Source organism: Manacus candei, unplaced genomic scaffold (assembly GCF_025592945.1).
Source record: "Manacus candei isolate 608988 ecotype Guabito, Panama unplaced genomic scaffold, ASM2559294v1 h1tg000070l, whole genome shotgun sequence".
NCBI classification, from domain to species: domain Eukaryota; kingdom Metazoa; phylum Chordata; class Aves; order Passeriformes; family Pipridae; genus Manacus; species Manacus candei.
The window spans coordinates 453,658-474,683 of NW_026138118.1; the positions used below are offsets into that span (position 1 = coordinate 453,658).

Genomic DNA, 21,026 nt, shown 5'->3' on the forward strand with positions numbered 1-21,026 from the left:
CCCCAGCGCACCCATCGCATCCCACTGCTGCTTTTCCTGCCCAGCGGTTGCCACAGCGACAGGAGGGGAATCCCATCCTCCGGTCCTCCACCTCCCAGGGCCTCGCTTGGTATCACCCACTGCAGCTCTTCCTAAAGAGACCGCGGGAAGGGCAGGGGGACAGCAGCAGGGAATGGCCAGTGATGGCCTTGGCCAAGCCGTGGCTCGATATGCCTGGAAGGGAAGGGGGAGCAGGGGCAGTCACGGGAAGCAGGCTCAGAGCACACAGGCTCTTGCCTTATCCACAGTTCCACCCGTGCCCCCTGAGCTCTTCCCACCTTTCCACCCCCTCCCTTCACTGCTCCCAGCCAGTTCTTTGTTCCTCAGCCCCATGTGCTCGCTGGTTCAGAGCTGTGCCAAGTGCACCCTGGTGGCACAAACTCCCCCCGGACCAGGATCTGTGCTACTCGCCCGCGGCAGAAATCTCTGCAGTGACTCCTCCTCACTCCCAGGTCAAGGTCAGAGATCAGGTAACGATCAGAAACCTAAGACCAGCTCCAAGCCAGACCTTCAGGAGTCGGTGGGCTCATTACCACTAACCACAAACCCACAGTGAAAGGTTTTCCTGCAATCCCTGTCGCCGAAGGTTTCGTTGGGAAGGGAGAAGGGCAGATACATTTTTTAGGTCTGCAGCACATTTTTAATGGAAAGAGATGGCCCAGGGCTTTCATCCCTCCCCCCATCCAAGATGCTGTTTCTTTTCAGCAGAAATATTGCTGCATTAGAGAACAGGTCACTTCCTCTATCAGTGAGAATTCAGTGTCCTATTTGATGCTGGTCCTTGTGCTATAAATAGGAATTTTCCCCTTTTATAGCTGCTGAATAATTGTGTGTATGAAATATGAACACAGTTTTCAAAAGAGTGCCTGATAAGCAGCTTGCTGGAACGAAATGGTTGAGCAGAAGGAATTTACAGCACCTGCAGAGCATCGTGTGCTGTGGAAAACATTCAAGGTCAGCGTGAGAGAGACGGGTCACAGCACAGATCCAACTCCACAGCATCCCAATAATCCATTTCACACTCCACACTCAGGTAAGGATCACCTCAGAGGAGCCAAGATTTCTCCATCCCACGGACCAGAAAGCCAGGAGGAGCAGGCAGAACAGGTTTCTAAAACAGCAGGCAGGGAGCAGAGGACACAATCCCAAACAACAAGGAAGAGCATAGTTTAACATCCACCATCAAAAGGAACAAGGGAAGAAGTCAGGGAGGCACAAGCTTGGCTTCAAAAGAGGGAGAGTGGTAATGGGAGGTACAGAGAGGTAACAAAGACACCTGAGCACAGAGACTGAATGGCTGAAGAGCAGGAGAGCCCAGTTATGCTGGAAAACCAGTGATTTCTGGAGGATATGGGCATATGCAGCCCAACCCTTTCTGGTGCTGGGCCATGGTGCCTGAACCAAAGCCCTGAACAGAAGCACAGCTGCAAGAAGTGTGATAAACAACTCTCCATCAGCACATCAAGAACAGCCTCCTCTGGGATATCTGAGGGTCAGGGTCCCTGTGGAGGCAGGAGAAAGGGAGAGCAGGAAATGCTCTCATTCCCTGCAATTAGACAGGTTTTTTTCCCTGTGAATTTAGAGAGGCACAGGTGGAGGAAGGGATGCAAGAAGGTCTGAAAGGCAGAAAGCAAATGAGCAGAAACAGAATACACAATATATGGCTTCCAGTTGCTGCAGGAAGAGACAAGAAAATAACAACATCAGCTCCTCCACACACTGGATATGCAAAGGGAGGAGGACAAAAAGGAATTACATCAGTTGAAGTACCTGCAAGGAGCTCTAGAGAGAAAAACAGGATGCACAAGGGCTCAGTGCTTTCAGAGTCACGCATGAACAGGAAAGAGAACCAGCAAAAGGCACCATTGCTATGGTGATCTGAAGCATTGGACACACTCAGCAAGGAGAAGAGATAAAAGGAATTACAAGCCACATTTTCAGCTGCACAGAACATCCTTGAGATAGGATCAGGCCCCAGGATCCACCCAGCACAATTGTTAGTTGATGCTGTCATCTGCCTCCTCATCCTCCTCGCTGTCTGCAGGTCAAAGAGGACACAGCACCAGATACAAATGTAAAGGGGTTATTTTATTATTGATTCAGAGGTTAGACAAGGCACCATTTGATCTAAAAAGAAATGCAAAAAAACCCCCCCAATTAAGTGTTATTTTTGCAGGCAATTAAGAAAGTCTCTTTTGCATTTCTTCAGCATTGTGTGAATTCCAGCTTGGTCATGATCACAGAAAAGCCACCCCATTCCCAGGTAAGGCAGGTTTGGACTAGAGCCACAGCCCCTCTTCAGCAGCAGAGAATCCTTGAGAAGTCTCTGTGCCAGGGTTTAGGAATGCAGCAGAACAAGAAAAACAAAAGTTCCAGGAAAAACCCATGGCACCTCTTTTTCCTTTCCGTTTCAGACACGATGCATCATTTGTTCATTTTGGTCCTCGCTGACAGGAAGCAACTTCAGGAAAATCACAGCAAACCTTTCAGTGGCCTCAGGGTACCAAGAGCCCACGAGACAAGCCCTGAAAGTCCTGGAGAAGCCTGGAATGGCACCTAACCCTACCCTCCAACAGGTCAAGGACCTGCAGCTGATCACTCAGAGGTGTTTCACTGTCTTGTTTTGCCTCCCCAGACATGATTTCTAAGGAGAAGGCCACCTCTTCTTCACAATGATTCTGCCAAATAAGAAATCCAACCACAACCCTACCAAATCAGCCCCCAAAACCCTTGTTTACCACCTCCTTTCCCCCCCCCATCAATCATAACCCCCCACTCCCAGCTGCCCTCCCCTGCACCCAAGGGAGGGCTGCAATGGGTGATGTAGCAGAGTGTGCAGCGTTTGGTGGTGTCTCATCTGGTTCACGGAGTCACTCAGCTGGAATAAATGGGAACAAAGAGAAAAAAAAAATATTTAGGGGGGAAAAAAAAAATCAAACAAAATGAAGCATGGTTTATGGCAGAAAAAGGCTGGTGAGCTGGATGCAAAGTGAGCACAAGGGAGGAAAGGAATGAAGAGGGGAGGAACATCTTGTTCTTGCTGTAGAGTAAAACCCTGACCAAATCCAGGAATGCCAAGTGGCTGGGAACCCTTCCCTGCCATTATGGCAGCACAGAGGGGGCTGCAGCTCTCTGACTCTCAAGATAAAAGCTGCTTCTACTCAGAACTTCTTTACAGTCACTGAGATGCCAAGGCAGCTCTAACACACACATTCCCCTTCCCTGGAGCACAGGAATCCTATCCCAAAGGCTATCCCGACCTCCCAGCGTGCTGGCATTGGGGCTGCCCTTCCACAGGAAAGCCAGAGACAAAGCAAGGGCCATCTGGGAATCCCAGGGGACCACAGGCTGCTGACAAAACCAGCCCTGTTGACTTCCAAACCCTTTCTCCCCAGTCACGTGCTTTCAAGAGAAACAAGTCAACTGCTTTCGGTTCCCCGGTGTCATTTCCAGTTTGCTGGAAGGGAAGAGGTTGTTTCCCTGGAAAGGATGTATGAGGACAGAATGTGATTTTTCAGACAAAGGAGAAATTATCAAGAAAAAGAGCAAGTGATTCCTGAGGATTAAGCATCTGCTCTGGACACAGAGCCCAAAGCAGCTCAGTGCACAGGAGGGAGATGGGCCATTTCCTCTGGAGAGGAGGGTACTCAGTAACTCTCAATCAGCAAATACACATGGAAGGCCAAAGGACAAAGTTTCACCTGGGCCAATCTATATTTACAGCGGGGTCCTCTAGGAAGGGCTGGAATCCCTCATGGACAAAGGTCAGTGCCAGCCCTGCAGTGTCACCCTGAGAAGACAAGGCACTACCCCTCCAGTGTCCTCACACAGAGAGCCCGTTGGATTTGCTCAAGAAACAGGAACATTTCCATGAGCTCGTAATGAAGGTCGTTAGCTCAAGGGCACATGGAGCCAGTGGTTAATAATGCTGTCTCTCCAGCCTTGAGAAATCATTTGTTTTGCAATAAGGCTTTATTATATTTAGACTTTGGGATCAGGAGAAGCTCAACACATCTTCCAAGGCAAGAGTGAAGAGATAAAACCCAAGTCCTTTTCTTATCCTCACGAGATCCCAACCTGCCACAAAGTGACTGTGAGACTCTAAACACGGACTCCATGTTTTTAAAAAGAGCAAGAAGCACTAATTTGCTATATTAAGGCCCACAAATGACAAGAGGTTGAAACCCCCCCACACTTTCTGTCCCCTAAGTCCCATCAGCACAGGAAGACAGGCTGTGCCCTCAGGTAACCTGCCATCCCACCAGGAATAAAACACATACAAGGAGAACATGTCGTCACCCAGCCCTGAGCAGCAGCAAAACTGTCCCTCCCATAGCTGCTCCCCCAGCAACACACACACAGCAACCCCACGTTTCATTCCTGCACCTTCACATCACCTGGGAAAATCCTTCCCCCACTACTCAATCCTGACCTCCAACCTTCTCCTAGGCCCCTGTGGAGCAGCCAGGAGGAGCTGGAAGTACAGTTCCTTCCAGGTAGGTGCGTTTCTAGGATGAAACAAAAGCTTTTTGACCCAAAAGGGTGCAGATCCCATTTTTGGCAGCCGGAGCCTGGGCTCGCTGCGGCCTCTAGAGGCCAAAATCTCCCACACCCGCAGACAGACTGACGTTCACATATAGCGAGATAGAGACCGTTAACAGCTCGTTTAATTAGAGAATCAGCACAGCCCTGCCTTGGGCTGCATCACCTTGTCTCCTCCTCTTCTATCTGCTCAGCTCTTCACCCTCCCTGGCCCCAGAGACAGAGAAACAGAGACAAGAGGGAGAGAGAGAAAAAGCAGAGCTCTGTCCTGGGACGGAGCCCTAAACAAACATAACCAGGTCTTTACATGTTGCTCTCGAGAAGGCTGCTAGGATGCTGGCAAACACCACGTCAGGAGACTGGGAGGCATCCACGGCCGTATGGATCCCCCTCTTGCTGTAGTAGGAGATCAGGGGAGAGGTCTGGGTGTGATAGGACTTCAGGCGGGTTTTCAGGGCAGTCTCATTATCGTCGGAGCGGCGGATCAGGGGCTCTCCAGTGACCTGGGAGAAGCAAGGGGACAGTCTCCAGCTTGCTGCAGCCTGGCACGCTCCCCCCTTCTCTCCACAGCTCCCACAACCCCCGCTCCCCTCCTCCAGGCCACGCTAAATGCAGAGCTGCAGAGGCGACCCCCAGGTCTGCGGGGGAGACAGAGCGAGCCCAGGGCAGCCGAAACAAATCCCAGAGCAGTGACTGAAGAGAGGAGGGTTCAGCACTGTGGTCGTTCCCCCACACACCACTCCAGGAGCCCCGAGAGCAGGCACCAGCTACAGTTGCTCCCCAGGATGGAAACCAGTCACAACCCACCGCAACTTCAGCTGTGGACAGAGTCCAACAAGTTCTGAGGCTGGCAGAGCCCGGGCCAGCTCTGCAGCACATCCATCCCTTCATCCATCCCTCCAGGCCTCGCTCCCCGCAGTGCCGTCGGCTCAGGCTGCCCAAGCAGTTCCCCACGCTCCCCAGAAAGCCAGGACAGAAGGTACAAGAGAAGGAAAGAAATGAGTTCTTTTTTTTCCAGGGAGACTGCAAAGCATCAGCTAAACCCAAAGCAAGGCAAGCTGTGGCCCTGGGAGCTCACATACATCGTCCTTCATGGGCTCTTTTGGGGGTCTGAACTCCTCGTGGTACGAGCGGCCACTCTTTGGGTGAATCAGCCTGAGACAGAAAATAAGTGTCAGCAAAGCAGGACAAGGTCTCCTGAGCCTGCCACTCATCAGCACAAGAACATCTGTAACAGCAACATGATTTGCCTTTCACTAGTAAGAAAATTCTCTGTAGTTATTTCTGTACCAAGGGCCTCTTCAGTTTGGAAAAGCAGCTGCAGCAGGAGATGGAGAAGGAATTTTTACTTCCTGCTTTACTGGGGAAGGGGTCTGGCTCCTGGAGCTGTGACCTTAGACTGTGCCCCAATGTGTGCATTGTTCTGCCTAAGGGAGGAATAATGACTTTGGAGAAGGAAGACTTTAAAGGCTGAGCTGGGGCACCAAGGATGCTGATTCCTGTCAGCAATCCCTAATTTATAGGGCAAGGGAGGGGCTCTGCTCAAGGCTGGTCCAGCCATGGGAGAACAGGTGAGGGATCATAGCAGAAATCTAACAGAGACCAGCACCACAGCCAGCCCTAAGCACTGGGAGGACAACCTGGGATCTGAAATCAGGATGCCATTCCATAGACTAGGAAACCTCATCCTGTGCACTGAGCATCTGGGAGAGAAGCGTTACCGTCCCGTGATCCTCCGGATCAGCAAGGAGTCAGGGATGCTGAACTCAATGACCGAGTCGAGCTTCTCCTTCCTCTTCTCCAGGAGCTCATCCAGCTGCAAGAGCAAACACCCACCTCAGAGGGGCCGAGGGCCCAGGGACCCCTGTCTGCAGGGAAGGAGGTGCCAGAGCAGTCCCTGAGCAGGGCCTCACGTACCATCTCCGCCTGCTTCACCGTGCGGGGGAAGCCATCCAGCAGGAACCCGTTCTTGCAGGGAGGGGAGTCCAGGTTGTTCTCAATCAGCTCCACCACCATCTCATCACTCACCTGCAGAGAGGGGGGAAGCCCGTGGTCAGGGGGGACACCCTGAACTTACACACAGTTGCCTCCAGAGCTGCTGCACTCATGGTGGGACTTTTGGGGTTGTCCTGTGCAGTGCCAGGGGTTGAACTCTATAATCCTTGTGAGTTCCTTCCAGCTCAGGATATCCTGTGACTCTACAATCCATGTCAGTGCCCAGGCTGCTTCAGGCCCCTCCTACAGCCAGAGGCAGCAGCCATGGCACAGGGCACTGCTGCTAACAGGGTGAAAGCTGCGTGCTCATTCCTGCCCACGTCAAGGAAGCACTCCCTGCCATGACTGCTGTGGGAAGCACTCCCTGCCACGGCTGCAACACCAGGATGTGGCCAAGGAGACCTTTCACTCCAGGGATACTCCACAGTGTGCCAGGGACTTGGACCAGTGCTGTAACCTCGCCGTTACAAAGGTTGCTGTATTTCAAGGAAGACTGTCGGCTCGAAGACAAACTCCTGAGATTATTTTTTTTTTTTAAAAGCAACTCACAACAGAAAATTTCGACATAACCTTGATTTCCTGTTACTTTGTACCTTCACCCACACATCCCTCTCAGGAGACAGGAAGGGCAGAGCAGGCAAGTTGCTCATTGACTCCCATAAACCTTGTATGAAGGTAAAAGCCCAGTAGTTGCTGACAAGCTCTGGCTTTGCTGGATAGTTTTTTCCCATCCAACAATCTCGGCATACCGCTGGGATTAGTGCCTTTTCCACACTGCAGCACTAACAGATGCTGCAGCCCCAACAATAGCTGTTTATTTGGGAGCAGCTCTCCTCAGCAGCACTGTTTTCTCCAACACACACAGCTGGGACCCAGCAGGATTTGGGAACCAGGCTGTCACAACACACAAACAACAGCCCCCACAGGCAGGGGGGGGAAGTCTGGGTGAAGCAACAAGTCACTTCTGTGCCTTCCTGATTATACCCTTCAGAGAAACAGCCCCTGAGCATAAACCCATCCCAAACTGCTGTGCTCCCAGCTGAGTTATCACAGAGCCAGAGCACAGAGCTGCAGGGTGTCCCCGTGGAGCAGCCTGGAGCTGGCTGCCACACACACACACGTGGCAGATACCACCAGCCTCACCAGATAACGTCCCTATCTTTCATAACCAGCCGGGTATCGCAGGCTCGGTGTTGCAATGAGCTCTGGGCAGAAGCTGAGATAAGCCACGTCACTCTCCCCATTTGGGGCCTGCAGAGGCTCCCTGGGGTGTTACAAGCCCGTGACAGCTGCAGAGATGCCCGAGATCTGCCCCACACGGGGGCAAGTCGCTGCAGTTTGTGGTTCCTTGAGTTTCCTGGAGATAGTTCAGTCCTTCTGATGAGATAATTAGACCCTTGTAAAGTGAATGTCAGAGATTCCAGCTCTTGTCTCTGGGGGACCTAAAGTGCCTCTCTCACACAGCACCTGCTGTAGCTGTCACAGCAACACCTTTAAGTCTATTTTCACCACTTGTGCAAGAGCTGGGATGCAGATGAACCCTCTGAAGTGATACCTGGAGCCCAGGTATCACAGGAAGAGAGGCTGGAGCAGCAAAGCATGGCTGCAACATCCTGCAGCTCCAAGGATACACCTTCAGCTCAAAGAGTGCTCAGGAACCAGCCAGAACTCACCCTGTGAGCATAAATGCAAGAACCACCCCAAGGACACAGGCTGTCAGTAAGCAAAGAGCAACTCTGAAGAGGAAAGGTGTTTTTATAGGATGTTTCTCCTGCAGGATAACAGAAGGAAAACCTCCACCCCTGCCTTCACCCTGCAATCTGCCTTACCACATTAATTAGTTTTGTCACTGAGAATTCTAAACAGGAGGCGGGTTTTGCCTGCTCTCGTTCCAGGTGCTGCCAGCCCATGTCCCCTCCCAGCACATCCCTCACGACCCACCAGCTTCCCAGCATCCATGGTCTCCTTGATCCGCTTGCCCAGCTCGGACCCCGAGGCCACCATGGCCCGCAGCATGTCCCCGGTAGCCAGGTGGCACACGCAGTAGGTCTCGGCGAGCTTGGGAGCCTGCGGGAGAGAACAGACAGCGGTGAGCGCTCCGGGGATGGGACCTCGGGGTGGGGGGCCGGGGGGACGCTCAGCCAGGGCTGGGGTGGACAAGGTGGGGCCTTGTCCCCTGTGGCAGCACCGGGACGCTCAGCACGTGGCAGGGCCCGGCGCCGAGTCCCCGGAGCGCTCCGGGAGCGGGGCCAGGGCACCGGGTCCCCGCGGGCCGGCCCTGCTCCGGGACAAAGGGATCCGGGACAAAGGGCCCCTGGAGGCGCGATACCGCCGAGCACCCCGAGGGAAGGGAGGCCCCGCGGAGCGGGACCCCCCGCACGCCCCATCCCCTCGGCGAGGCCCACGCGGCGGTCACACGGGGAAAGGCCGGGCGGGCCGGTCCCGCCGGGCCGCTCCCTTCACGGGGAGCTCCCCCCCGCCCCTCCCGCGCATCCCCGCTCACCTGCGTGCCCTTGCCGGCGCCGGGCGGGCCCAGCAGCACGGCGCGGATGCCGTGGCGGAGCCCCGGTGCCGGGCCCTGCCCGCGGCCGCCCCCGGCCTGAGCGCTCGGAGCCATGGCCGCCGCCGACTGCGCGCCCGCCCCGCGCCGGGGGGCGTGACCCCGCGCGCCCGGGGCGTGGCTATGCATATGAGGGGCGTGGCCGCACAGACAACGGCCGCGGGTTTAAAAGCGAGTGGGGGCGTGGTTATGCGTGCGGTGGGCGGGGTTAACCCGGCGATGGGAGGGGTTAAGTGGCGGTGGGCGGGGCCATGGCGCCGCGTGGTTCGGGGCTCTCCGCCGGCACCGGGCGCTGTGTCCAGTTCTGGGCTTCTCAGCCCAAGAAGGACATTTTGGGGCTGGAGCGAGCCCAGAGGAAAGCAAAGAGCTCGGGAAGGCTCTGGAGTGCATGTCCTGTGAGGAGCGCTTGTGAGGGGCTCAGCCTGGAGAAAAGGGGGCTCAGGGGACAGCTGCTCGCTGTCTCCCGACTCCCTGACAGGAGGGTGTTGCCAGGTGCGGGTCGGGCTCTGCCACCAGGCAGCTAGTGGCAGGAAAAGAGGACGTAGTCTTAAGCTGCACCAGGGCAGGTTTATGTTGGACAGTAGGAAGAAGTTCTTTACATGGAGAGTGATCGGACTGGAATGGGCTGCCCAGGGAGGTGGTGGGTTCACTGTCCCTGGAGGTGTTTAAAAAGAGACCAGATGCGGCACTCAGTGCCGTGGTCTAGCAGGCAAGGTGGTGTTAGGTCAAAAGTTGGGCTTGATGATCTCAGAGGTCTTTTCCAACCTAATTCCTTCTGTAACTCTGTGGTTCTGAGCTCTGCTTATCCCGGCGCTGCGTGGGCTCAGCGTGGGCTGGGCTCAGTGCCCTGCTCTGCGTGGGCTGTGCATCACAACACTGCCTGGTACATCCAGGAGAGACTGGCACTGCAGTGCTCTGCATCCCTCTGCTCTCCCCTCAGTGCAGTGCTCTCTGCATGGCTTCCCACACCCCATGCAGAGCAGGCAAGACTGGTGCCAGGCCAGAGCACTGGGAAAACACGCCAGGATCTCACAGGAGACAAGAGCTTCCTTGGCCCTGGTTGCCAGGAGAGTCTGTGGCAAAGCCAAGACCACGGTGTTGAATACAGAAACCCAGGATAAGTCTGTCCCTCTCACCCCCTCACCTGGGGGGGCAGCTACCCCTCCACACACAGAACACTGGCTCCTCAGCAGCACCAAGGAGGGACCCACAAATTAACAAGGAGAAATAAAAATAGTCCCTACTCGGCCCTTGCTGTTTGTGGGATGGAGCAGTGCAACCATTTCCAAATGCAGCAGAGACAGCACTGATGGACCAGACGAAGCACCTCCATTTATGGCAGAGCTGGACCTGCTGCCAGGGAACCCACCGAAGCTGGCAGCACCTCAGCAAGGGCAGGATCAGTCCCTGACATCTTCCCAACTGCCTCCTGCCTGCCCTGCCGGAGTCCCAGCCAAACAGGCACTGCAGGGAGCCTGGTTTCCCTGGCAGCAGCATTTCAGAGGTATTTTGAGCTCTCTTCCCCACGAGGGTCCCTGTGCATAGGATGCACAGCCTCGTGAGGTGGCCCTGCAGCAGGTCCAGGCTGGGGATGAGCTGGGCTGGGTGAGAATCCGGGGTGACTCCTGGGGGCAGCCCCAGCCCTGGGAGGGGGCGGGCGAGGTGGGGGAGCATTCTCCAAGAGGGATGCAGGATGCTCAGAGGCAGGTCAGCCAATAGGGTCGCTGGATTTGGTTGTCATGGTTACAGTTGGGAGGCAGAGCAGGGAGGGAGCCCTGAGAGAGAAGGGGTGCAGAGCTCCCCCATCCTCTGCAAGGGCTCAGGGTGGGCAGGGAGCTGGGGCAGGACAAACAGCCGCTGCTGGGGCCGGTTCACTCTCTCGGGAGACCCATGGCAGAATCTGTTTAAATGCTTTCTGAGGTAAGGGGGCTTAGGGGTCTTTGAGGGGAAATGTCTTGCCTGGCACAGTGAGGAGGGGGCTGGTGAGGGATGCCTGTGGCTGCTGAGTTTTGGGGATGGTGGGTGGGGGGTGCTGTCAGTGCCCCTCTCCCTCGCTAACCCCGTCACTGCTTCTCCCCAGGGCCCCCGGACCCCCAGCAACAGCCACACCTCAGGGTGCTGTGGGAGCTCTACATTCCGTGGGGAGCCCCTCTGGCAGCACGTCTGAGCACCTGGGAGGGAGAACCGGGCCTTGGTAAGGAGGGGGTGTCCCAGGCTGGGGCACATGTTCCGACAGGAATGACCCACCTCACTGCTTCCGTGCCCCATCCTGGTGGGCTGGGTGCTGCTTAATCACTCTGTGGGGAGGAGGTGCAGTGCTGCTCTGAGAAATGAAACCTCTGCCTCCTGCTCCCTTCAGATCAGAGAGACCATGTTCCTGTAAGATCCCTGGAGCTAGACCCGGATTATCAGTGGAAATGTTCCCTGCTATGTTGTCAGCTCTCTGGGTTATGAGACAGGCTGGGTCCAGGGCAGGAAATTGTTAAAGTGTGCGAGCTTAAAGGTAAAGCTCTGCTAGGATGAGCCAGGAAACTCTGTGCAGCTTAACTGTCCCCTGGTTCCACACCCTGTGTCATGAAAGAGCCGTGGATCCACGGCAGGGATCCAGACTGTCCTCAGGTCGGGCGGTGTCAGTGAGGGGTCTGTGCTCTGCCTCCCTTTTCCCAGGGCTTGTGTGCCTGGGAAAATGGATCCATGAGAATGGAAACCATAAGGGATCCTCACCACAGCAGATCCAGCTACGTTCCAGAGCGTGAAGGGACATGTCCTGGCACATAAAGGCCTCCATCCCCTTCGCAGTGCAGTTGGCTTTGTTGTTGAACTGCTGCTGACGGAGACAAGGCTGCTGTGTGCCAAAACACAGCTCTGAGCTGCAGAGAAATGTGTCTCCTCCCCCAAAAGAAGATGCTTTAACCCACAGGAGGGCTCTGCTGAGGCGCTGGTTTGGAGCAGAGCAGCACAGAGCTCTGCCTGGGGCAGTGCTGCCATGGGAGGGATGGATGGGGAGCACCCCGGGGTGCTGATGAAGCTTCTGGACCCTGCCCTTAATATTCCTTCTTTTTCCAGTGTGTTGCTTTTTTAGAATCTATACCCTACTCAAGGAGGCTTTAAATGAGCATCATCACACCCTGAACATCCCACCATGAACGGGTACCTGAACGAATCCAATTTCCTGATGGTGGAGGAGGGCTTCACCACCAGAGACCTGCTGGAGAACCTCCTCGGGGAGCTGTGCCAGGGGGTAAGGGCTGGTTCTCTGCTTCCCCCCTTACAAGAGGCACTCATGGAAGCTTCTACTTACTCCAGCTTTCCCCTAGAGCGACCAGCAAGCCTTCTTCGTGGCAGACCTCGGGGATGTCGTGAAGAAGCACCTGCATTTCCTGAAGGCCCTGCCCCGGGTGAAACCCTATTTCCCAGTTAAATGCAACAGCAGTGAAGGAGTGATTCGGCTGCTGGCAGAGCTGGGGGCAGGCTTTGCCTGTGCCAACAAGGTAAGGATGTGGGAGGACAGCTCCAAGTGAGCATCCTACAAGCATTTGTGGGAGAGTGGCAGAGCTCACCCTCCTTTCCTGTCTCCACTCAGTAGGTGACATTTACAGGGGCAGGAGTCTCCCTCTGCTGTCAAAAGTCTATTGGCACAGCCCATAAATCCCTGTCCTCTGTCTGGTGGCCCAGGCTTTCCCTTTGACCAACATTCCTGCCTCTGGAGCTGGTGTCTTGGCTGGCAGGCTTGGCTGGTGGCACAGCACACCCCTGGGGTGCCACTGCCAGAGCCATCCAACTCTTGCTTTCTTTAAGGATGAGGCTAAAGCTCCCTGCTCCCTCCTCCTCATCATTTGCAACAGCCAGATTTCCAGGGAGGAGCCAAATTAAGCCACTGACTTGTACATAATTAAATAAGATGGGTTTCCAGGAAGAGAAAGTGCAAGTGTTGTCACAGCTCAGACCAGGGGTCACATGCCAACCCTACGCCAGCTAAACCCACCTGTTTCCTCTCCTGCTGTTTTAAACACCTTACCACAGTCTGTCCTTGCCAGGACAAAGTCCACTGTGATGCCTTTGAGCTCTTGTAGCTTTTCCTTGGAAAAGCCCAGGCCGCAACGCTGACGCTTTGCCCTCCCCAGTGCTGCAAACTGGACAAGACCCAGGGCTGGTGGTGGCCATGGGGACCTTCCTGAGTGTGTTCTCTGTCCCTGCAGGCTGAGATCACACGGGTTCAAGGCATTGGAGTCCCAGCTGACAGGATCTTCTACAGCAGCCCCTGTAAGCAGGTTGCCCACATCAGGTACGCGGCCAAACACGGGGTGCAGCTGATGACCTTCGACAACGAGGTGGAGCTGAGCAAGGTGGCCAGGAGCCACCCCCGTGCCAGGTGGGTGTCTGGCAGCACCATTGGAGGGGCAGCTGGAGGAGGAGCTGGGCAGGGGCCTGTGGGGTGCTACAGGGGCTGAGGAGGAGGTTGTAGAAGGTTGGTGTCGGTCTCTTCTCCCAGGCGACAAGCGATAGGACAAGAGGAAACAGGCTCAAGTTGTGCCAGGGGAGGTTTAGACTGGATATTTTGAAAAATTTGATCACTGAAAGGGTGCTCACGCATCGCAACAGGCTGCCCAGGGAAGTGGTGGAATCACTATCCCTGGAAGTGTTCAAAAAACACGTAGATGTGGCACTTGGAGAAATGGGTTAGTGGTGGGCTTGGCAGTGCTGGGTTAATGGTTGGACTCAGTGATCTTAGAGAGCTTTTTTGGCCTTAATGATTCCATGACCCTGTGATTCCAAGCCCCCTCAACACAGTGTGGCTTTGCTGTGCAGGATGTTGTTGGGGATCACTGCTGACTCCAGCCCTTCTGCCCACCCGAGCATGACATTTGGGACCACGCTCAAATCCTGCCGGCACCTGCTGGAGGCAGCGAAGGAGCAGGCTGTGGAGGTGGTTGGCATCAGGTACAGCACATGGTTCTTCTTCCAGAGGGGTGCTCAGCCCCTGTGGATTGGGATATGGGGAGCTCTGCCCTGCTGGAGCCACCGGGAGTGAGGTGAAGGCAGGGATTTGCAGGGATTCACCTTGTGGGGGCCAGTTTGGGGCAGGTTTGACCCTAAGAAAAGCTTTTTGGGGCTCTGTGGGTCTGTCCAGGTGGTCTGGTTTGGGGTGGTGCGTGGGATACACAGAGCTGCCTCCAGTGGGTGACAGTCCCAGTGCTGTCACTCTCTGGGGACAGTCAAACCCTGTTGAAATGGGCTCTGTGCCTTCAGCTTCCACCTTGGGGGCCGTGGGCTGGAGCCCCAGGCCTTCGCTCAGGCCGTGGCTGCAGCACAGCTGGTGTTTGACATGGGCACAGAGCTGGGCTACCAGATGCACCTCCTGGACATCGGCGGGGGCTTCCCCGGCACTGAGGACACCAGAGCCCGGTTCGAAGAGGTACCAGAGCCCCCAGCACCCACCCTCAGCAGGCACAGAGCGAGGCTGGAGGCTCACCCTGGGTCTGGCTCGCTGTGAAATCCCTGTATCCAAGAGGGTACTTCTTCTTCCCACACAGATTGCTGCCGTGGTAAACTCTGCCTTGGACTTGTACTTCCCGGATGGCTCCGGGGTGGAGATTGTTGCCAGACCGGGGCGATACTACGTCACCTCCGCCTTCACCTTCGCTGTCAGCATCACTGCCTTGGAAGAGGTCCCCGTGGAGCAGCCTGGCTCTGACGGTAGGTGGGACAGTGGGACAGGCCCACCCGTGTGCCCGAGCTCCCCCTGAGCCCTCTCCTTGCTCCCCTTCCAGAGGAGGAGTCCAGCAGCAGGAAGAGCCTCGTGTATCACCTCAACGACGGCATCTACGGCGCCTTCAGCTGCCTCCTGTTCGACAGCCCCTGCCCCAGGCCTCGGCTGCACAAGGTGAGGGGGTTTGCCCAGCCTGGGGAGAGCCCAGGGGGTCCCTCACGTTGTATGACATCACCTCATGCCAGAAGGGAGCAGACTGTGGGGAAGCTGTAGCCAGTCCATGGACTCCCGGCATTGGATCTTTGGGATGGGTGGAGATGACACAGGTCACTGTGACACTGGGACATCCTCATCCCCATGGCTGCTCTCTGTCCACCCCAGAGACCCTGCCCAGAGCACCCCTCCCACAGCAGCAGCCTCAGGGGCCCCCCTGGCTACACCGAGGATCGCATCGCCGACGGGCTGGAGCTGCCCGAGCTGCACGTTGGGGACTGGCTGCTTTTTGGGAACATGGGGGCCTACACCATCCCAGCCTCATCCCAGCTCGGGGGGTGTCCCCAGCCACACGTCACCTACGCCATGTCCCGCATGGCCTGGTAAGAGAGTCAGAGTGGGGGGACAGGGCTGGGTCCTGCAGGGTGGGAGATGCCGCTTTCCCTCCTCCACAGGGGCTCTTCGCCCGAGGAAAAGGGTCAAATCTGAGTCCCAGAGCCCTGAAAATTCAGGGTAAAAACCTGGCCTCAGAGGCAAAGCTCCTATTCTTTTAAATGTTGGCAAACTTGAGCCTGTTTTTCGCTGGGGAAGCCATGGGCAGCTCACCTCTGGCTGTTGTTCTGTTGGGGGGGATGTGAGAACCCTGGAGATTCCCCTTCTCTGGGCCCACCCCCTTCACGAGGGGCTGCTCCTGCCCCCTTGCTCCCCCTCGGGTGTCTCTCACTTGCAGGAAAGCCATCCAGCTCTTCCAGGGAAAGCCCCTCCAGGCAGAAGAAGACCGTGAGAGCCTCTGCACACCCCTGTCCTGCGGCTGGGAGATGGCAGAGACCCTCTGTGTCCCCCCAGTCTTCGCTCCCACCGGCATCATCTGAGCAGGGACGGCACAGGGAGGGGAGGACCCATGGTGGGGAAGGGCCCTGGGGTGGTACCAGGGTGGGGAAGGGTCCTGCAGCAGTACCAGGGCAGGGGGGAAGGTCCCATGGCAGTACCAGGGGGATAAAGGTCCCACAGCGGTACCTGGGGTGGGAAAGGTCCCATTGTGGTACCAGGGTGGATGAAGATCCTGTGGCAGTACCCAGGGGTGGAAAAATCCCCCAGTGGAAAAGGTGCCACAGTAGTACCGGGGGGTAAAAAGGTCCTGCAGTGGGAAAGGTCCCGTGGTGGTACCGGGGGGGGAAAAAGGTCCCATGGCAGCACCTGGCAGGGAAAAATCCCCCAGTGGGAAAGGTCCCAAAGTGGTACCAGAGAGGGAAATGTACTGGATGTACTGGAGGAGGGAAATGTCCCATGGTGGTATCAGGAGGGAAAAGGTCCTGCAGTAGGAAAGGTCCCATGGTGGTACTGGTGGGGGAAAGGTCTCATGGCTGTACTGGAGGAGGGAAAGGTCCCACAGTGGGAAAGGTCCCCTGGCAGCACCAGGGGGAAGGAGGTGCTCTCCTGCTGCTGGCACCACCCCGCTCCACTCTCCCCGGGACTGCACTGGGAACTTCGAAGTAAATCCTATCCCATGGATCCTGTCCCATAAATCCTGCTCCTCCAGCTCGTGCAGAGTGTGTTTGGCAGGTGGGCGGGGGGTGCCCAGCAGGTTTGGGCTCTTGTTTTAGGAGGGATGGTAATAGCTGGTGTCCAGCGTGGCTCAGGGGTGGGGGCTGAGGGAGCCCCCGGCTCCCCCTCCACACCCTGTGCTGGAGGCGGCGCAGAATCCGCCTGCAATCAGCGTTTTAATGAGGTTTTGCTCATTAGGGAGGGCGGGGCTGTTCACCCAAACCTTGTCCGGGCATCCGGAGGGAAACCTGGGATTTTGGGGGCACGGAAATAGGGGAGTGGGTTCGGGATGTGGGTGTCACTGCGGGGAAGACCCATCTGCCAGGTTCCCGAGGTCCCCTCAGCCCTAAGGAAGCTCCTGTCCTGGGGTGTGTGGGGGGGTCCTGCACAGGACAGCCCCTCTGAGACCTGAAAATCAGGGACTGGGAGAACTGGGGGTCACTGGGAGCCCTGGGAGGACACTGGGAGGATATGGAGCACTGGGAGAGCACTGGGAGGACACTGGGAGCCCTCGGAGGAGGACGCTGGGAGCACTGGGAAGACACTGAGGACACTGGGAGGACACTGGGAGCACTGGAAGGACACTGGGATGACAGTGGGAGTACTGGAATGACACTGGGAGCACTGGGAGGGCACTGGAAGGACACTGGGAACACTGGGAACCCTCGAGCGTGGCCGCCAGGGGGCGCTGGGGCGCGGCGAGCAGCTTGTCCTCCGCCCCGCCAGAGGGCGCTGCAGCGCGCGGGGCGTCGCTCTTGCCTCCCCTCTCTGTCCCCTCCCCGCCGCAAAGCGCGACGCGGTGTCGCGCTTGGAGTCGCGCTTGGCGGCGGCGGCGTCGCGCGAGGCCGGTGAAGGACGGGCCGGGGGAGGGCCGGGGGTTTCGCGACAGCGGCCGTGTCGCGACAGAGCGCGCAACCATGCCCTTCTGGGACCTGCAGAAGCAGCTGGGCATCGACGTGGACACCTGGCTGCTGCGGCAGAGCATGCCGCAGCCGAACCGCAGGGCCGCCGTGTGTCACGCCTTCGAGCGCGAGTGGGTAGAGTGCGGGCACGGGATAGGCCGGACGCGCGCCGAGCGCGAGTGCCGGCCCGAGTACGAGGACTTCATGGAGTGCATGATGCACGTCAAGATGGTGGGTCAGCGCGGGGCTCGAGGGCGTACGGGGGACGCCGGGCTGGGAGGGACAAGGAGGGATCTGGGGGGTTCTGACAAAGGGGCACCAGGTCCTGGTGAGGGAGATGGGGGTGTCCGGGCCGAGGGGGGACACGGAGGGCACCGGGGGCGGGGAGAGGACATGGGGGTCACGGGGATCTGGAGGGTCCTGATAAGGTGGGGGGGCACTGTGTCACCAAGGTCCGGGGGGGGACATGGGGGGCCCCAAGGGTCTGGAGGGTCCTAATTAAGAGGAGGGGAGGGGGTATGGGGGGCCTGAGGGAGGCACGGCGTGGGGTACTCCCAGGCACGGCGTGGGGTACAGAGGTCTCTGGGAGGCCCTCACAAGTAGGGGTGAAAGGGGAGGCACCTGAAGTGCTGGGTCAGGCTGGGGAGGAGATGCTGAGGGTCCTCGGCAAGCTCTGGAGAAGGCCTGGGGGCTCCAGCCCGGGGGGGAGAAGGGGGATTGGGGTGGGTTCTGGACCCCCAGCAGCCCCTTCCCCGAGGGCTCTGGTGGCTGCAGGAGCCCAGAGAAGCTGCAGCTGCCCCATCCCTGGAAGTGTCCCAGGCCAGGTTGGAGCAGCCTGGGATGGTGGAAGGTGTCCCTGCCCATGGCAGGGGTTGGAATGGGATGGGCTTTAAGGTCCCTTCCCAACCCAAACCACCCTGGGATTCGGGTCAGCCACTGGAGGAAATCCTGTCTAGCCAAAAACATCGGGCTGAAAACTCAAATTATCATCAGCTGTAAAATGTGCTGCAGCATCCTGAAAGCCACGAGGTTTTTGGGAAGAGGCTCCAGCCCGGCTGAGGAGCACCCAGGGCAGGGTTAATGTGGGTTCCACGACCTGCCCTGGGGACCCCCTGAGAGCTGTGACACCCCTCTGTGTCCCTGCCAGGCCAAGAGGCTCCAGACCATCCTGCAGCAGCGGGACAAGATGATCAAGGAAGGGAAGTACACCCCACCTGACTACCACCAGGGCAAGGACGACTCCAGGCCGTGATTCCCGGGGGTCCTGACATGGAATTCCTGCGGGAAGCAAGCCCACAGGACACAGGGGTGGGCAGTGACCCCACGCATCACTCGAGCAGTAAATATCCCTTTGGAATGTCTCCTTGGCTCTGTCGTTTCTTTTTTGGGGGAGTAAAACCTGGTGTGAGGGGCTCTCCCTGCAGCTGATTTCCCTGAGGGGGATTTGGGACACCCTAAAACACTGGAGAGGGGCTGGGAATGTTGCCCTTGAGGGGGTGAAATGCCCCTGGGGCTGGAGGGAGTGGCAGCCTGTCCCTCCAGCAGGAAAGGGATTTCTGCTGGAAACGACAGGAGAGTTGGAAAAAATGTCAAAAAATTTCCTCAACTATCTAAGCTCGTCCTGCAAAACTGGGCTGTTCCCAGTCGCTCTCCAGCTGTGTGAGGTGAAAAATGACTCAAACACCTCTTTTCCACATGGATTTGGGGTGGAAGGGGATGGAACTGAGTTCTCTCCTGCCCTCTCACTGTGTGGGAAGCAGGTTTCTTCCCTGGAGGCTTTGAAATCCCGTGTGTCAGCAGGATCCATGGAGTTGGGCAGGGGGGTTGTCCCTCCCAGGGGGAGCTTTTCCTTCCATTCCCTCCAAATCCTGCTCGATTTGAGGACAGCACTGAAGCAGGTGAGTCCCTGGAAATGGAGAGGGGCCAGATTTGTGCTTTAATCCGTGCTTTTAATCCTGGTGGTGGTGGAGTTGGTGCTGGATCTGGGATGCAGGGGGAGCCTGTGGGTTCCTCGATCCTGACAAATCCCCACTCTGGGTGACAGAGGCTGATCCAAGTGAGGTGGAACCTCCAGCAGCAGGTGACAGGAGGGGAATTCCCCTGGGAATGCCCCTCCCAGGGCACAGGGATCCCTCCTGGGAACAGAACAGGCTCCTGAAGCCCTGATTCCAGGCACAGACCTGGAATTGCTGCGCACTCAGATACGAGGGGTCACAGCTGGGTGCTGTGTTTTCGGGGCTCTGCCCAACCTCTGAGCCATCCTGGGGTGTCCAGGGCTGGGACCTGAACCAGGAAAGCTCCATTATTTCCAGAGAGTCCCCTGGAAGAAGCACTTCCTTGGATTTCACTGTTTCCACACAGGCTGTGGCAGCCACGGCCTCGCAGGTGCCGTCCCAGCGGGATTTGACCTTCTTTGGGGATTTCTGCACCTCCTCATCCAGCTCCTCTCCCTCAGCTCTCTCCAAACCAGCCTTCCCAAGCGCTGCTGGGAGGTTTCTCCCTTCCCCCAGGGCCCAGATGGATCCATTGCTCCAGCCCAGATGGATTCCCTGCGCTCGAGCTGAGTCACGGCTGGGGATGGAGCTGCAATTCCCCCCCTGGCAGAGCCCCAAATTCCGGGTCTGGGTTCAAATCCTCTGAGCCAGGGGTAAGGATGTCAGCACTGGGGTGGATCTCTGCGTTCCAAATGTGAAAGGAGGCGGGAGGGAGCTCCTGGGGTGGGAAACACAGGAGGGATGTGGGAGCAGTGTGAGGAAATGGGCAGAAACGTGGATGGTTTCAGGTGGAAAGGCCCTGGGGGGCTGAGGAGCTGCCAGAGCTGCCAGAACAAGTAAATGATGGATAAAGAGGGAAAATTGTGCTGGGCATGGAAGTGGAACAGTGACACGTGAGCCATTGGCCATGGAGTTATTTATCTGCAGGGAATAGTTGTCCTGGAGGGATCTGGGAGGAGGAGAGGGCAGAGGGGATGGGACTGTGTGGATGAGGGGGGTGTGGGGACCCACATGGCACCTCCAGGAAGCGCCCAGCAGGGTTGAGCTGTTCCAGGACCACGATTTCCCAGGATCAGCCCCTGGGTTTCACTCAGGGATGGAAATTTGGGAAGTGAGGCCAGCCAAGAGGTCAAACCTTTGTGACCCTCGTGCCATGTCTGAACCCCCCCCGTTGTTCATTACCATGATGGTTAATTATCCTTCCCTTTCCCAGAGAGACACTGTGTTCTGTGGAGAGACCAGGAATGGCAGGATCGCAGGGTCTGCCTCAGGAATGACTCTTCTGGTGGCGGCTTGGCTGTGACAGTCCTTACCTTGGTGGCATCACAAGCCCCTCCCGAGTTGGATGTGAAGGCTGGTGGTGCTTGGAGCCACACCACAGCACGGGCTGGTGCTCCCAGGAATTGCTGGTTGGGGAAAAAAAAAACCCAACCAATCCTGTGATTGGGAAGTGTTGCTTTTCCAGGGAGAGGGAAAAAAAAACAACCGGGCTCAGCAAAAAGCCTGGCAGCCTGCTGGTGGTGAGG

The 21,026-nt window shown here is 57.1% G+C and overlaps 3 protein-coding genes across 8 annotated transcripts; 2 read left to right on the plus strand and 1 right to left on the minus strand.

The window, feature by feature from the left end:
- Positions 1 to 2,106: 2,106 nt before the first annotated feature.
- AK2 (adenylate kinase 2) lies at positions 2,107 to 9,280 on the minus strand. 2 transcript variants are annotated; one of them, XM_051807398.1, is made up of 7 exons: positions 9,080 to 9,236; positions 8,518 to 8,643; positions 6,499 to 6,609; positions 6,303 to 6,397; positions 5,664 to 5,736; positions 4,889 to 5,084; positions 2,107 to 2,917 (listed from the first exon to the last, which is right to left on the minus strand). In XM_051807398.1, the coding sequence occupies exons 1-7, from the start codon at positions 9,191 to 9,193 to the stop codon at positions 2,910 to 2,912; spliced, it is 723 nt and encodes a 240-aa protein (XP_051663358.1). In that variant the 5' UTR covers positions 9,194 to 9,236; the 3' UTR covers positions 2,107 to 2,909. The 2 variants fall into 2 exon arrangements, with proteins under 2 accessions (XP_051663358.1, XP_051663357.1); XM_051807397.1 differs by lacking the exon at positions 2,107 to 2,917 and having other exon boundaries at positions 4,689 to 5,084; positions 9,080 to 9,280.
- On the plus strand, positions 8,552 to 16,571 carry AZIN2 (antizyme inhibitor 2). 5 transcript variants are annotated; one of them, XR_007907689.1, is made up of 12 exons: positions 10,836 to 11,056; positions 11,217 to 11,330; positions 12,203 to 12,377; positions 12,454 to 12,627; positions 13,336 to 13,508; positions 13,946 to 14,077; positions 14,387 to 14,552; positions 14,671 to 14,833; positions 14,908 to 15,020; positions 15,228 to 15,442; positions 15,790 to 16,090; positions 16,444 to 16,571. XR_007907689.1 is itself a non-coding variant. In XM_051807383.1 (11 exons), exons 3-11 carry the CDS (start codon positions 12,279 to 12,281, stop codon positions 15,929 to 15,931), a joined length of 1,377 nt encoding a protein of 458 aa, XP_051663343.1. In that variant the 5' UTR covers positions 8,552 to 8,665; positions 11,217 to 11,330; positions 12,203 to 12,278; the 3' UTR covers positions 15,932 to 16,571. The 5 variants fall into 5 exon arrangements, 4 of the variants coding, with proteins under 4 accessions (XP_051663343.1, XP_051663345.1, XP_051663342.1 ...); XM_051807383.1 differs by lacking the exon at positions 10,836 to 11,056 and adding an exon at positions 8,552 to 8,665 and having other exon boundaries at positions 15,790 to 16,571; XM_051807382.1 differs by having other exon boundaries at positions 15,790 to 16,571.
- Positions 16,572 to 17,405: 834 nt separating this feature from the next.
- Positions 17,406 to 18,867, plus strand: NDUFS5 (NADH:ubiquinone oxidoreductase subunit S5). The gene is made up of 2 exons (XM_051807406.1): positions 17,406 to 17,737; positions 18,654 to 18,867. Exons 1-2 carry the CDS (start codon positions 17,522 to 17,524, stop codon positions 18,756 to 18,758), a joined length of 321 nt encoding a protein of 106 aa, XP_051663366.1. The 5' UTR covers positions 17,406 to 17,521; the 3' UTR covers positions 18,759 to 18,867.
- The last annotated feature ends 2,159 nt before the right edge of the window (positions 18,868 to 21,026 follow it).

Excerpts from the sequence above, each read along its gene's own strand:
- NDUFS5 (XM_051807406.1), top strand. The coding sequence starts at position 17,522 with ATGCCCTTCTGGGACCTGCAGAAGCAGCTGGGCATCGACGTGGACACC. Across the intron at positions 17,738-18,653 it reads GCATGATGCACGTCAAGATG|GCCAAGAGGCTCCAGACCAT; the intron begins GTGGGTCAGCGC and ends TGTCCCTGCCAG.
- AK2 (XM_051807397.1), bottom strand. The coding sequence starts at position 9,265 with ATGCATAGCCACGCCCCGGGCGCGCGGGGTCACGCCCCCCGGCGCGGG. Across the intron at positions 6,398-6,498 it reads CGGTGAAGCAGGCGGAGATG|CTGGATGAGCTCCTGGAGAA; the intron begins GTACGTGAGGCC and ends TTGCTCTTGCAG. Across the intron at positions 5,085-5,663 it reads AAGAGCCCATGAAGGACGAT|GTCACTGGAGAGCCCCTGAT; the intron begins GTATGTGAGCTC and ends TGCTTCTCCCAG.
- AZIN2 (XM_051807383.1), top strand. The coding sequence starts at position 12,279 with ATGAACGGGTACCTGAACGAATCCAATTTCCTGATGGTGGAGGAGGGC. Across the intron at positions 12,378-12,453 it reads TCGGGGAGCTGTGCCAGGGG|AGCGACCAGCAAGCCTTCTT; the intron begins GTAAGGGCTGGT and ends GCTTTCCCCTAG. Across the intron at positions 12,628-13,335 it reads GCTTTGCCTGTGCCAACAAG|GCTGAGATCACACGGGTTCA; the intron begins GTAAGGATGTGG and ends CTGTCCCTGCAG.